Below are 13,070 nucleotides of genomic sequence, written 5' to 3'. Positions count from 1 at the left end.
CGGGTTCATCAAGCGATCAATCGCGCGCTTCCGTCTTGGGATGAAAGTCGCACCCTCAGCTTCGTCGACAAGGCTTCAATCTGGCTGGTCGCTGAGTCTGGGCCGATGCGATTACGCGTTTCTTCTGACAAACCATGAAACAGAGTAGCCAATGAAGACGACTTCCAAACCGGTGCCTGGCTTTTTCTCCCTTTTGCAATCGTTGCGCATACCAAGACTAAGCTTCCCACAAGCGATACCGCGGGCAGCGTAATCCAAGCCCAGCGAATTTCCACAAAACGCTCTGAGCTCCATGCCGTGCCATCAATTCGCTTCGTGCCAGAGAATCGTGATCTCATGTCATTTGTCATGGCTTTCGTGAGGTTGGTGAGATAGCCTCCGAAGTCGTAAGGTGCGACTTGGTGAAAGCGCCATATGCCAGAGTAAAGCCCGAATTCGTACGCAGGATCTTGATAGAGGTAAAAGGGAAGATCCGATAGAATCCAGTCACGGAGGCGTTGCGTAGTACCATTGAGGATCTGGAATGTACTGTTCGATCCCAAGCTAGCAGTTATGGGCCAAAGGCTGTCTTCATCTAGAGACTCCGGTTGTATGACGATTGTGTCTAATACGGATTCCTGCAATGAACCGCGAACAAAGCGAGATTCCATAATTTGAGCATTCCCTAAATCAAAAACTCCAGTCAGCCAACCAGTCAGGCGAAGTGGAGGCGTAACTTGACTTACATGTGATCAAGCATTCCAGCAATACGGGTGTTGAGTTTTTGAGTGTCGCTTCCGGACCTCCGGGAGTATAACCGATGTAGAAATCCAAGATTGGCAGAGTCGAATTCCCGAAGACCGTGCTATTCCAGTAATTGTTGCCTGCCGGCATGAGATCAAGAGTTTCGACCAGTACTGTCGATAAGGTGACCACCGTACGAAAGCCCAAGTTACCTACTACACCAGTGACAAACGTATTGTTCACTTTGTAGCCACAGGGATCCGTCGCTATAACACTTCCCTGTGAGAACAGTAGATCAGTGTGATTCTTACAATGGTATTCAAGGAGGTAAGACACGTCTTGACAGCTATGGCCAACACCAAGTGTGGCATATGTAGGCCACGTACAATTAGCCGTGGAGCACTGCGTCGTGGGGGGGCTCATGTCGGCGTCCGGGTCATTGAATACTCTGTCAATCGCCACAGTCATTGCCGGGTCTCTACCATTGTTACAGCTTCCTTGGCGGGTGCTGACCGGAAACTGGGGTATAAAACTCAATGCTGCCCATATTGAGCCAGGTCCAACGGCTACCATCCGATTAGGATAAGCAACGATCTGTTGGAAGAAGGGCTCGAATGCCAGGCCTAGTATGGTGATGAGGGCAGCCAGTGAGACAAGATGTCTACATGGGTGTGAGCAAGCAGAACGATGGTACTGGGAATAGTGAGAGCGCTTACCTACACCTTGCTCTGATAAGAAGCATGGCTGCACCCCAAGGCCCACGACTGGCTGCATCGAAGAGTTGGAAATCCCACAGTGCAGCTTCTTCTCGAAACCAAATCCACTTCAACTGTCCAATGGCTTCGGAAATTGGTAGTAGCAATGCTGCCTTGGAGACTGCAGCAAAGACGGCAACGTATGCGTTGAGCGTGATGCCTGTCACTAAGTACTCTGGCTGCCGTTTGCCATCATAATACCAGAGCACACCTATGATAGCCGCCATACAGCCGAAACTAACGACCCAGCTGAGTAGCTCCCACCACCACCAATCAGTGACGATCCGGTCGTAGAACGTTGTTGATGCTCGAATGAGGGGCCGGTCCTTTATGTCATTATATTGATGGAAGGGAACTGCGGGCGCGGAACGAAACATGTCTGTAGAATTGAAGATCGACAACTCTCCAGGAGCATGGATTGAGAAGCAAGAAGCATCATGTCCTCTTATTGATATGGTGTATTGCTACTGTGCCGCAATTCAGGGTTACATGCAGGTAAGTCGGAAACTAGTAGGGTGCATAGTATCACTTCGCGCCTCACCTACTTGCAACAGGCATGTAATTCATCCGACACTAAATTGATTGGCGGATGGTTGGCGTGAACTCATGAAATCGCTGTCTCAAGCGCCGAGGTGGGTTGTTGTTGTTCAAGTAAGCGCCGGCCGCCAGGTCTGTCCATAATAAAGCGCACAGGAACTGCGTCCTCTTGCACTCTTAGTGCAAGGGCCGTGCTCCTCTTTCTTATCTCATGAGTTGGTCATGATGTAGTGGTGTTCTCAGGTCATGAACCGATAGCCTTTGCAGAAGCCATTCGTTGTGCGACCAAGCTAAAGACAGCGATTGATGACATGAATATGGCAAGGTTGTAGAACTGTGATTGTGTCAGCTCCCCAAATCACAGAACTGGTATTGATGAAGTGAGCATACGGCCTTCCTCGAGTACGCGCTCTCCTCCGCCTCGCTGCGCGCCTCTACGAACAGTCGACGTAGATTAGGTAAGTTGGAAGGCTGTCGTTTGGCATTAGGTTGTCGCTCAGAGGACTTGTATGGGTTCTGGAGTTCAACTTACCATGTTGATATGTTGATGGTAATATGAGGGCGGGAGCGTAGAAGCATTTCAGGGCTGGGCTAGATGCGACGCATGGTTGCGGGCCCGGGGCGGCGCACAGACCGCATCATCAAGGTGGCAGTCTGGCAATCGCGAAGCTCCACGAACATTAACCCGACCCGCACTTCACCTTCACCCACGCCCCTCGATTCAGAGACACCGACTTCTCGATACCCCAAATAAACCGCCAAAGAAGTTTGCGCTTCCCAATACCTCGGCCTTGCAGAGGAGTTGGCTCCAGATTCTACGAGCCGGAGTCGGAGGGGTTTGGCTGAGCGATTAGCCTTCACGGTCCTACAAAGATGGCCGTTAATAGGATAAGAGGCGCATTTGCGCCCCCACGAAAGGGAGAGACGTTCGAATTGAGGGCGGGTCTGGTGTATGAATCCCCCCAAGAGCCAGTGTAGCGATTCACAACTGACCATTGCACCAGATCTCAATATGCCTACGAACGGTGAGCGCATGGAACTGCGAAGACTACACTGGGGATATACTAAGACTGTGGCAGGAAAGAAGCCATTCAGAAGACTATCATGTCCATGACGCTAGGCAAAGATGTCTCGGCCCTCTTCCCTGACGTTCTGAAGAACATTGCGACTGCCGACCTTGATCAGAAGAAGCTGGTATATCTATACCTCATGTAGGTCCAAGTTCTGGTTGCGAGTCAGGTGGGAATTGACAAAATACTTAGGAATTACGCAAAATCACACCCCGACCTCTGTATTCTCGCCGTAAACACTTTCGTACAAGACTCCGAAGACGCAAACCCGCTCATACGAGCATTGGCGATCCGAACCATGGGCTGCATCCGCGTCGATAAAATGACAGACTATATGGAGGAACCGTTGCGGAAGACACTCAGAGACGAATCTCCATACGTACGGAAAACAGCAGCACTCTGTGTAGCTAAGCTTTTCGACCTCGCACCCTCCATGTGCATCGAGAATGGCTTCCTGGAGCAGCTGCAGGAACTTGTTGGCGACCCGAACCCCATGGTCGTCGCAAACTCGGTCACTGCGCTGGTGGAGATCCAGGAGGCAGCACCGGAAACCAAGGCCCTGGTTATATCGTCACAACAGCTGAAGAAGATGCTTCTGGCGCTGAATGAGTGTACAGAATGGGGTAGAGTCACTCTCCTCACCACTTTGGCAGACTACAAGCCAGCAGATGTCAAGGAGGCAGAGCACATTTGCGAGCGAGTCGTTCCACAGTTCCAGCATGTCAACCCGAGTGTGGTGCTAGCCGCTGTCAAGGTCGTCTTCCTGCACATGCGAAACATCTCCCCCGAGATGATGAAGTCGTATGCAAAAAAGATGGCTCCTCCACTAGGTATGTTGACAACGGAGGTTTACAGGGGTGTCGCTAACATGGTATAGTCACGCTCGTATCGTCCGCTCCAGAAGTACAATACGTTGCGCTCCGAAACATCGACCTCCTCCTCCAGAAACAATCGGATATCCTCAGCAAAGAGATGCGCGTCTTCTTCTGCAAATACAACGATCCGCCGTACCTGAAGATGCAGAAGTTGGAAATCATGGTGCGGATAGCCAACGACAAGAACGTCGACCAGTTACTGGCCGAGCTCAAGGAGTACGCTATGGAGGTGGACATGGATTTCGTGCGACGAGCCGTGAAGGCTATCGGGCAGGTCGCAATCAAGATCGAAAGCGCAAGCGAGAAGTGCGTCAACACACTGTTAGACCTCATCAACACCAAAGTCAACTACGTCGTGCAGGAAGCAATCGTAGTCATCAAGGACATTTTCCGCAAATACCCCGGTTACGAAGGCATAATACCGACACTCTGCCAGTGCATAGACGAGCTGGATGAGCCCAACGCGAGAGCCTCTTTGATCTGGATTGTTGGAGAGTACGCTGAGAAGATCAACAATGCCGGCGAGATCCTCTCAAATTTCGTGGACACATTTGCCGAAGAGTTCACTCAAGTATGTCTGCCCTCCAAGATAGACCTACGGAAGCTAATAGTCATCAGACACAACTTCAAATACTCACAGCCGTCGTCAAGCTTTTCCTAAAGAAGCCAGATCAAGCACAAGGCTTGGTAACAAAGGTTTTGCAGGCCGCTACCGCAGATAACGACAACCCAGATATCCGCGATCGAGCATACGTGTATTGGCGACTGCTTTCTAGTGATCCTCAGATCACCAAGGTACGTTAGTCTACTACGCCGCGCAACATGAAGTATTAACGTTGAGTAGGATATTGTGCTCTCCGACAAACCCCCGATCACATCCACAATACGGTCACTGCCTCCTCAACTACTAGAGACGCTACTCACAGAACTATCAACTCTGGCTTCAGTCTACCACAAGCCACCAGAGGCTTTCCTTGGACAAGGCAGATTTGGTGCAGAGGCCATGCAACGGGCTGCCATTGAAGAGCAACAGGAAGAAGCAAGAGAAAACCCAATCGCGGCAGCAGCAGCCGCTGCTGCCGTCAGCGGACAAGCGCCTTCAAACGTGGAGAACCTTTTGGATATCGATTTCGACGGCTCCGCGCCTGCTTCAATGCAGAAAACACCCACACATGGCTCATCGGGTCTCGAAGGACTCGCTGGCACCCCGCAACGCGTCGCATCCCCAGCCACAAACGCACCCGCTCCACAACAATCGAACATGGACGATTTGCTAGGCTTGTTTGGAGATGGAGGCGGTGCCGCACCTCCAGCACAGGCCGCACAGATGAGCAACGACGACATCATGAATGGATTCGCGAGCATGAGCATGGATACCAACCAACCGCCGCCACCGGCACAGCAACTAGGCGGCGAGCCGAGCAAGAAGAGCAACCAGGATTTGCTCGACTTGTTCTAAATAGACGGTCTCGAGACCATTGCTCCAGTTTGGGTCTTTGTATGTTAGCGAAAACGTATATCTAGTGAGCATCTACTGGCGCTGGAAAAGCGTGCCCCGATTCGATGACATGTGTACAAATCAAGAGTTGGTAACTATGATACTAGTATGAAGCATCAAAATGCTTGCTGTTACTTGTGATGAGCACATATTCGAGTCACTGGCACATCCCACCAAACACTTTATGCTCTCTCCCCTCTGTAGCATGAGGGTTTTGGCATGACAGCTTTGCTTCTTTGAGGCATACAGCCGGTACGGCACAGTACAGTAGACAGGCTAACATAGCAGTGAGATCCTCTTCGCTCATAGTCTAGCCTTAACTACCACACCCAATGGCACATCATCCTTACTTCTCTCCTTAAGCACGCGTCTCAGTATCTTGCCACTCGCACTCTTCGGTACCTCATCAATGAACACCACGCCCCCTCTTAACCTCTTATGATTCGCAACCTTCTTGTCCATCCACTGCACTATAGCTTTCGCTTCCGCCTCCCCAGCACCAGCCTTTGAAGCAACGATATACGCCCTAGGCACCTCAGTATGCTGCTCCTCATCATTCACCCCAATAACCGCCGCATCATCAATGAGTTCGCTCTCCATCAATTTCCCCTCCAGTTCCGCAGGCGGGACCTGGAAGCCTTTGTATTTGATCAATTCCTTGACGCGGTCCGTGATGTAGAAGTTGTGTTGTTCGTCTTGGAAGCCAATGTCGCCTGTTTTGAAGAAGCCGTCTGGGGTTATGGCGTCCGCGGTTGCGGACTCGTTCTTCCAGTATCCTTTGAAGATGTTGGGGCCGCTGAGCCAGAGTTCGCCGGCTTCGCCGGGACCGAGTTCGGCGCCGGAGGCTGATATGTATTTTGCGGTCATGTTGGGGAACATTTTTCCGACGCTGCCGACGGAGGTGTACCATTCGTTCCATGGCTGGAGGGGTGTGTTAGCATGTTTCTCCCTACCTCGTGGAGAAGAGAACGTACCTGAGTGTGTGTCATCGGACTTGTTTCACTGAGCCCGTATGCTTGGTTGATCTTGAGGTGCAGTCTCTTATGCACAGTATCGACTAGCTCTTTTGTAAGGGGAGCCGCGCCACTGGTAATCATCTTGACTGACGACAGGTCGTACTTGTCCACCATCTTATCTCTCGACAAGCGCACGATGACTGGCGGTGCAACGTAGATGAAGGTAATTTTATGTTCCTGTATCGTCCGTAGGAAGGTTTCCATATCGAAAGCAGGCATTACCACGAGCTCGATACCGCGATGTAGTGTCTGGTGTACCAGGCCGGTGAGACCATAGATATGGAAGAATGGCAAAACTCCGAGGAATTTGTCGTTCGCAGATGAGTACCAGTTTCCCACTGCGCCCTGACAAAGGAGCAGATCGGCGACGATGTTGCGATGGCTGAGCATAACGCCTTTCGGTAATCCTGTAGTTCCAGAACTATACGCAAGGAATGACAGGTCTTCAGGATCAGCCCTCCTCCTGCGATATCGCAATGCGCCTGAAGTCTTCCTGATACTTGTCCAATGTTTACAGCGATGTGTCTCGTCTTTCTCGGCACCCAGTAAGATCACCCTGTCACTTGCAATTCCAACCTTCTCTGCGGCCTTTAAGGCGGTGTTCAAGAAAGCCTTTGTTGTAACAAGCGCTTTAGCTCCCGAGTTTTCAAGCTGGTAAGCTAGCTCGTCCTTTGAATACCCTGGATTCGCAGGCGTGACAATGCCACCAGCAAAGAAGGTTCCATAAATGACTGGCGGTACATCGATGTCGTTTGGCGCGTATAGAGCGAGGACATCGTTCTTTTGCCAGTCCCAGAGATTCCGGAGTCCTTCGCCGAACAATGTCGCGTTGCTTTTTACATCAACGAATGTGTACTTTCGGTCGGAGTTGATGGCGCGATATATGACTTTGTCGTCGGGGAAGTCGCGGTCTTTGCGGTCGAACATCAGACCCCAGAGGTCAACGGGTGGGATGTCCACATCGGGAAACGGTGACTTGGTGGGCATGCTGACTTCGATAGCAGAAATGCTGTGGTCACGAGACCTTCAACAGAAGTCTTCCCAGGTTGCTATTATATTGGATACGTATTGATGCAGAGTAAATATGCAGGTTGATCAATGGATGAACTTGAGATGCATAGAGATGTCAATCTGTGGGGAACCTCGGCTTTTGTCCTGATGACGTCGCCTACCCGTTGGCCCTATTACCGAATCGCATTGTAGCATGTTCAATGCGTTTGTGGAAGATTCCCTATTCCACCCGTGTCAGAGCTGTAAGCGTATTTTAAGTATGCGCAGCATCCAGATCTGGAATAGGTCAAAGAACTTGGCCAACTTATGTCACTCCGCGGAGAGGTGGAGGAAAAGGCCTTCGTACCTGTCCACGACTAGCAAGCAGGTTATTTGAAGGCGATCAGTTGCTCGAGTTGAGAAGCAGATAAGGCAAGCTGACAAACGGGTTGTTTCCAAAATGGCAGCAAGTAGGCCTTTTGCACTTCAATTGACTAGCCAGCTTACGTGTCTCTCGAAGCATACGTATATACCTCAATGAGAACCGGGGCCTGTTAATTAGAGTTCATGCCCATGCTGTGCAGCTGAAGCTGCTGTACAGACCGGGTGAACCGGTGATACAAGGACGGGTAGGGAGCTGCATGTTGGTGTTACGACTTGAGCGAAAGCGATGATGAGATCTGACGATGTAACAGTGCACACGGCTAGGGGTCCAGACCTGTGGTGGCCTAATTGTGCTTACTGGCAGCCGTACCCACCGGCTATCTCTGGTCGGCTCGCGATTGAATCGAGGTAAGCGATGTGGATTTTTGAGCGTTTGGACAGCGAAGCCACGCGGAGTAAATAGTGGAATGGAAGACAGAAGCCGCGGCTAGGGAACCCGCTCCCGCAGGGGCGCACGGCCTCCGAGATGGTGGGGGAAGGCACGACCAGCGACCGAACGACTCCACAGACCCACACACAGCCCTCCATCACAATCAATCCACCCATCAAGGTGTTTGCTTGCATGACATCTGCCGCGCTTTTCTTTGCCCACGAAACCGAAAAACCCCAGACTCAACAGGTGGGATAGCGTGATATCGACCACAGCTGGCAGTTCACGACAGGTTCAGCTATATCCCAGGCTTACCGACGCGCTCCCGATCGGTCTTGCAACCTCAACCTCCGTCGACCAACCCAGCCGGCTGGGACGTCCCTCAGGCCTTCGGTGGGCGCCTCTGCAACGCGATTGGCTGCGTGGGTGCTGTGCCGTGGGGAGGCTTGCACTGTCGAGGACCCATACAGCGTCATCATTGAGGCGTGGACGGAAGAAGGGCAATTTCTCTGCAGCGTGATATCTGCACCACTTGGCCCTCCAGCTGGCAGGGAAGCCGGCCTTTTAGCAAGTGTCACCGGTAGCTACTTCTAATACACAGGATGGGTAAGTGGGCCCCTCTTATATACGCAGCCGTAACTTCCCCTCCCTGGCTTCCCAAAGCTTTTGCCATCCTCCGCGCCATCACGGTTCTGCTTTCTCTCACGACCAGACACGTTGCCTGCTGACCTCTCCCTACCAGACTCTGCAGGAGATAACTATCGTCCAAGCGACCGAGTAAGTACTCATGTTTCTTCTTTCTGTTTCCGCCTCCATGCGCAGGTCAGGTGAACGGCGAGGCTGCTACAGTGCTGGCTGGACCTCTGTAAGCGTGAGCGATGGTGAGGGGACCGGTGTTAGCTACCTGTGAGCCCCTCCAAGGCAGCCAGCACCCTTCATTTTATCGCTCGTCGCTCACGCCTGGGTGGTGGTCCGTCACGTGACTGTCGCTGCCGGCAACTGCCGCCCGGGCGGATTGTCGTTGCCCAAGCTCCGAGCTGCTTGCCCTCACCCGCTCGCGCAACCTCTCCTCAACCCCATCACCCACGCGAGCCCGCACCTGCTCGCCATCGCCGAACCTCCCAGAACCTCTTCGTCGCCCCGACATATTGCGTGTACTTTGCAATCATGTCGTACGAAACTGACAACTATGACCAGCGCGACCGCTCCCCCCGTCGACGATCTCGCTCACCGCGACGCTCCAGACGCTCCTACTCGCCCCGTAGCCGCTCACGCAGCCGAGAGGACTACCGCCGCACTGAACGCCGCTCGCGCTCCCCCCAAAGTGGTGCGCAAGGTGCAGGAGGCTACCAATCGTACGGTGCCGGCCGAGGAGCTTCATCGCGACCTGTCGAGAACAAGGGTGAAATGATGCAGAGTATTAGGGATTCTTCGCAACAAGATCGCCGTGTCTACGTCGGCAACCTGTCCTACGATGTCAAGTGGCACCACCTGAAGGACTTCATGCGCCAAGGTACGGCATGCGCTGCGCCGCATCAAGAGCTGGGCTAATGCGAAAATAGCTGGCGAGGTCCTCTTCGCAGATGTTTTGCTGCTGCCGAACGGAATGTCAAAGGTAATGGATGATGGCTTGTCTTGATCGTGAGAAGGATGGAGGTTGACTGGCTTTTGCTTGGGTGTAGGGCTGTGGCATCGTGGAATATGCCACTCGGGAGCAGGCGCAGAACGCTGTTGCATCGCTCAGCAACCAAAACCTCATGGGCCGACTCGTATACGTTCGCGAAGACCGAGAGGCCGAGCCTCGATTCAGCGCCCCCGGCGGCGGACGCGGTGACTTTGGCGGCGGAATGCCTCGCGGCGGCGGCTTTGGAGGTGGCTTCGGCGGCAACCCTGCTGCTGGAGGCGGTGCAGGACGACAGGTCTACGTCGCCAACGTATGTACCCTTTTCTTACCCCCTGCTTACCTCGATAGCGCGTACTAACCCAGTTTGATAGCTTCCTTACAACGTTGGCTGGCAGGATTTGAAGGACCTCTTCCGCCAGGCTGCTAACAACGGCCAAGTCCTCCGCGCTGACGTTCACATCGCACCTGACGGTCGTCCTAAGGGCTCCGGTGTCGTTGCATTCGAGACTCCCGAGGACGCCCGCAACGCCATCACCCAGTTCAACGGCTACGATTGGCAGGGCCGCAACCTAGAGGTCCGGGAAGACCGCTTCGCTGGCGCTCCTGGTGGCTTCGGTGGTCGCGGTGGATTCGGCGGACGCGGTGGCTTTGCTGGTGGCTTCGGCGGCCGTGGAGGCTTTGGTGGCCGTGGCGGATTCGGTGGTGGCTTTGGAGGTCGCGGTGGCTACGCTGGCGGAGGTGGTTTCGGGGGTGCTCCTGGCGGCCCTGCTTTCGACCCCAACGCTGCGCCCGCCGCACCCAACCCATTCACAGACTACGCTACTGCAGGCGGAGAACCCAGCAACACCATCTACGTTCGCAACCTCCCCTGGTCGACTAGCAACGAGGATCTCGTCGAGCTTTTCACCACGATTGGCAAGGTCGAGCGTGCCGAGATCCAGTATGAGCCCAACGGTCGCTCTCGCGGAACTGGTGTCGTCGAGTTTGCTCAGGCTGGAGATGCCGAGACCTCGATCGGTAAGTTTGTTCATACACCATGACTTCCATCACTAACAATTCGTAGCCAAGTTCACAGGTTACCAGTACGGTGGTAGGCCATTGGGTCTCGCCTATGTCAAGTACACCAACATGGGCAACGGCGGCGATGCCATGGAGGGTACTGAGAACACTAGTGGTTTGACCCAGGATCAGATCATGTAAAGTGGTCCTTGCTTTGCGGTATTTCTTCGACGCGCAAGCATCAGAGGCTGATGCACACGGGTTCCCATCTGCTCTGGTTATGAGCATTGTCATGTTAGGAACACCTTTTTCTCTCTCATTTCACATGTATACACATGACGGAGCTTTGGAGAGATCATGTTACGGGTCTTGATCACGGGCATGTCTGTAGTGGACCAAAATTTCCTTGTCGACAAAAGGGCTAGCTTTCGAAATGTAATGAGGGGATCGAATAGTAACCTAGCGGTTTCAAGCTCTTCTTTGTCATCGTCTATACGCATTCGTGACGCCCTAGATGTGTGTTATTGCTGCAGCAATTTCATCATCCACTCGTAGACGGCCCATTGTACGGCGTTAACGACGAATGCGCGTATGCTACATATGCCCAAGCCACGGAAGAAGACGCCTGCGCCTTCTGTCTTGTAGGCATGTCTGGCAACCTCGATAGCGCTCAATCGAGTCCTGGCAGTCTCCGATCCTAACAGCGCACTTCCCTCTCCATCCCGCATCGGCGCATGCAGTATCTGTGTTTGCACTCTCGTCTTGATAACATCCAGCGGGAATATCGACGCCCATGTTATGACACCAGCAAGGCCACCACACAACAGCACTTTCATGGCTGTTTCGCGATCGGAGTCGTCTGGTGAGGACCAGGCCTGTTTCGAGAGTTCGTAGGACCAAAAGCTGCATACACAGTCAGCCAACGTCCTCTAACATCGTGGTTCTCCATCCACAGCAACGGACAGGTGGGCAACTCACTAAAACCCATACCCCACCGCATCCCTCACACTTGTAATCCCGCCTCCATAATACAGTCCCCTGATTCCCTCTGCCCTCCACACATCTCTTGCTACACTCCAACTAGTCGTTGTCGCGTTGGTCGCTACTTGCGCGCGACATTTTACGAGTTCGGTTGGTGCGCTGACGACGAAGGATGCGAGGCCGCCTGTTGCGCCTGCCAAGAAGACTTTCGAGTAGTTTGTCGGCGACGCGGGGGAGTCGTGGAGGAGGGTGAGGGTGCGATTGTAGGTCATGAATAATAAGGCGTTAAGGGCGCCATAGGTTAGGATGGGTGCTGTTGCGCCTGTACTGGATGAGTCAAGTCAGTCAATTGTATCCTACTCTCATTCAAACTGATTCAAGGTATCTTTCTGCTTGCTCACCTCTTACGAGTGTCCCCGCATTCTCGAATTGCCCTTTGAAACCCCGTGGTGCTGCTACCGTGCCTGTGGTAGCTGGAGATGTAGCTTCGACATGTTGGGACGAGGGACCGGCTTGTAGACGCGTCTTTATCAAGTCGAGCGGGTTGCCGATTATTATTCCTGCCGCGCCGGATACGTAGCCTGCCCAGAAATCCGCGGACATGGCTTTTTGGGAAGGGAGGGGGGTTTGGAGAGGGGGAGGTGAAGGGAGGGGTACTTGGGGAAGAGTTGCTGGAGATACATGCTGCGGGTTGTGGGGCAAGGGACGCGAGGGTTGGGTGCCGAGGCTCAATTGAATGCTGTCAATGAATATTGACTGTGAGGACCTTGATGTAGCATATTGCTGGTGACCAAAGCAATAGATGTTGATGAGTGCTGTTCCTTTTGCAAGTCGCGATCAGTTAGGATCTGTCTACGGCCTTTTAATGTGTTAAACAGCGAATTACGGAATGCATACTCCTAAGGCAAACTCAAAGGCTAAGTAAATCGAGACTTTGTCGAAAGTACATGTGAATATGTAGCTAGAAGCTAGACTAGAAGCACCCTGCAGCGAAGCATGCAAGACCATGTTTACTTGTGCGACGATCCATCTTGTTTCATTCGGGACGCTTGACGCTGTCGGACCACCGACAGTATTTCGAACAAGCAATGCGTGGAAGGTATCGGGTTGTGATGCTGTAATTTTCTGAATCTAGCTCGACGTAGAGACTGGCTTGAAGCCCAGTCGAGGTTGGCCTAGGGAAAACCC

At 52.9% G+C, this 13,070-nt stretch overlaps 5 protein-coding genes across 5 annotated transcripts; 2 read left to right on the top strand and 3 right to left on the bottom strand.

The window, feature by feature from the left end:
* Window positions 1–2: 2 nt before the first annotated feature.
* Window positions 3–2,107, bottom strand: BKA58DRAFT_241661 (uncharacterized protein). Its single transcript, XM_046166678.1, has 3 exons — window positions 1,440–2,107; window positions 726–1,384; window positions 3–664 (listed from the first exon to the last, which is right to left on the bottom strand). Exons 1-3 carry the CDS (start codon window positions 1,853–1,855, stop codon window positions 9–11), a joined length of 1,731 nt encoding a protein of 576 aa, XP_046022175.1. The 5' UTR covers window positions 1,856–2,107; the 3' UTR covers window positions 3–8.
* Window positions 2,108–2,698: 591 nt separating this feature from the next.
* BKA58DRAFT_241316 (adaptin N terminal region-domain-containing protein) lies at window positions 2,699–5,590 on the top strand. The gene is made up of 7 exons (XM_046166675.1): window positions 2,699–2,965; window positions 3,020–3,040; window positions 3,095–3,226; window positions 3,278–3,915; window positions 3,963–4,531; window positions 4,579–4,755; window positions 4,805–5,590. The coding sequence occupies exons 1-7, from the start codon at window positions 2,889–2,891 to the stop codon at window positions 5,417–5,419; spliced, it is 2,229 nt and encodes a 742-aa protein (XP_046022174.1). The 5' UTR covers window positions 2,699–2,888; the 3' UTR covers window positions 5,420–5,590.
* On the bottom strand, window positions 5,591–7,561 carry BKA58DRAFT_241343 (uncharacterized protein). The gene is made up of 2 exons (XM_046166677.1): window positions 6,433–7,561; window positions 5,591–6,379 (listed from the first exon to the last, which is right to left on the bottom strand). The coding sequence occupies exons 1-2, from the start codon at window positions 7,459–7,461 to the stop codon at window positions 5,762–5,764; spliced, it is 1,647 nt and encodes a 548-aa protein (XP_046022173.1). The 5' UTR covers window positions 7,462–7,561; the 3' UTR covers window positions 5,591–5,761.
* Window positions 7,562–8,380: 819 nt separating this feature from the next.
* On the top strand, window positions 8,381–11,371 carry BKA58DRAFT_391647 (uncharacterized protein). Its single transcript, XM_046170938.1, has 7 exons — window positions 8,381–8,884; window positions 9,021–9,055; window positions 9,476–9,791; window positions 9,841–9,893; window positions 9,961–10,212; window positions 10,274–10,919; window positions 10,966–11,371. The coding sequence occupies exons 1-7, from the start codon at window positions 8,881–8,883 to the stop codon at window positions 11,100–11,102; spliced, it is 1,443 nt and encodes a 480-aa protein (XP_046022172.1). The 5' UTR covers window positions 8,381–8,880; the 3' UTR covers window positions 11,103–11,371.
* On the bottom strand, window positions 11,178–12,701 carry BKA58DRAFT_241337 (solute carrier family 25 protein). The gene is made up of 3 exons (XM_046166676.1): window positions 12,284–12,701; window positions 11,880–12,204; window positions 11,178–11,804 (listed from the first exon to the last, which is right to left on the bottom strand). The coding sequence occupies exons 1-3, from the start codon at window positions 12,483–12,485 to the stop codon at window positions 11,423–11,425; spliced, it is 909 nt and encodes a 302-aa protein (XP_046022171.1). The 5' UTR covers window positions 12,486–12,701; the 3' UTR covers window positions 11,178–11,422.
* Window positions 12,702–13,070: the final 369 nt, after the last annotated feature.

Source organism: Alternaria rosae (genome assembly GCF_020736505.1).
Source record: "Alternaria rosae strain MPI-PUGE-AT-0040 chromosome Unknown BKA58scaffold_9, whole genome shotgun sequence".
Lineage (NCBI taxonomy): Eukaryota > Fungi > Ascomycota > Dothideomycetes > Pleosporales > Pleosporaceae > Alternaria > Alternaria rosae.
Note: the sequence above shows the minus strand (reverse complement) of the source record. Positions and strands in the feature narration are given on the sequence as shown.

What these genes read in the sequence shown, in the direction of transcription:
- BKA58DRAFT_241661 (XM_046166678.1), bottom strand. Translation starts at nt 1,855, where the DNA reads ATGTTTCGTTCCGCGCCCGCAGTTCCCTTCCATCAATATAATGACATA. An exon ending in CTTATCAGAGCAAGGTGTAG is followed by an intron (nt 1,385 to 1,439) that starts GTAAGCGCTCTC and finishes ACACCCATGTAG; the next exon opens with ACATCTTGTCTCACTGGCTG. An exon ending in GCTGGAATGCTTGATCACAT is followed by an intron (nt 665 to 725) that starts GTAAGTCAAGTT and finishes TTTTTGATTTAG; the next exon opens with GGAATGCTCAAATTATGGAA.
- BKA58DRAFT_241316 (XM_046166675.1), top strand. Translation starts at nt 2,889, where the DNA reads ATGGCCGTTAATAGGATAAGAGGCGCATTTGCGCCCCCACGAAAGGGA. An exon ending in GAATTGAGGGCGGGTCTGGT is followed by an intron (nt 2,966 to 3,019) that starts GTATGAATCCCC and finishes CCATTGCACCAG; the next exon opens with ATCTCAATATGCCTACGAAC. An exon ending in CTGGTATATCTATACCTCAT is followed by an intron (nt 3,227 to 3,277) that starts GTAGGTCCAAGT and finishes CAAAATACTTAG; the next exon opens with GAATTACGCAAAATCACACC.
- BKA58DRAFT_241343 (XM_046166677.1), bottom strand. Translation starts at nt 7,461, where the DNA reads ATGCCCACCAAGTCACCGTTTCCCGATGTGGACATCCCACCCGTTGAC. An exon ending in GTCCGATGACACACACTCAG is followed by an intron (nt 6,380 to 6,432) that starts GTACGTTCTCTT and finishes ACACCCCTCCAG; the next exon opens with CCATGGAACGAATGGTACAC.
- BKA58DRAFT_391647 (XM_046170938.1), top strand. An exon ending in TGCCGAACGGAATGTCAAAG is followed by an intron (nt 9,894 to 9,960) that starts GTAATGGATGAT and finishes GCTTGGGTGTAG; the next exon opens with GGCTGTGGCATCGTGGAATA. An exon ending in GACAGGTCTACGTCGCCAAC is followed by an intron (nt 10,213 to 10,273) that starts GTATGTACCCTT and finishes CCAGTTTGATAG; the next exon opens with CTTCCTTACAACGTTGGCTG.
- BKA58DRAFT_241337 (XM_046166676.1), bottom strand. Translation starts at nt 12,485, where the DNA reads ATGTCCGCGGATTTCTGGGCAGGCTACGTATCCGGCGCGGCAGGAATA. An exon ending in TGCGGGGACACTCGTAAGAG is followed by an intron (nt 12,205 to 12,283) that starts GTGAGCAAGCAG and finishes CATCCAGTACAG; the next exon opens with GCGCAACAGCACCCATCCTA. An exon ending in GCGGTGGGGTATGGGTTTTA is followed by an intron (nt 11,805 to 11,879) that starts GTGAGTTGCCCA and finishes CTGTGTATGCAG; the next exon opens with CTTTTGGTCCTACGAACTCT.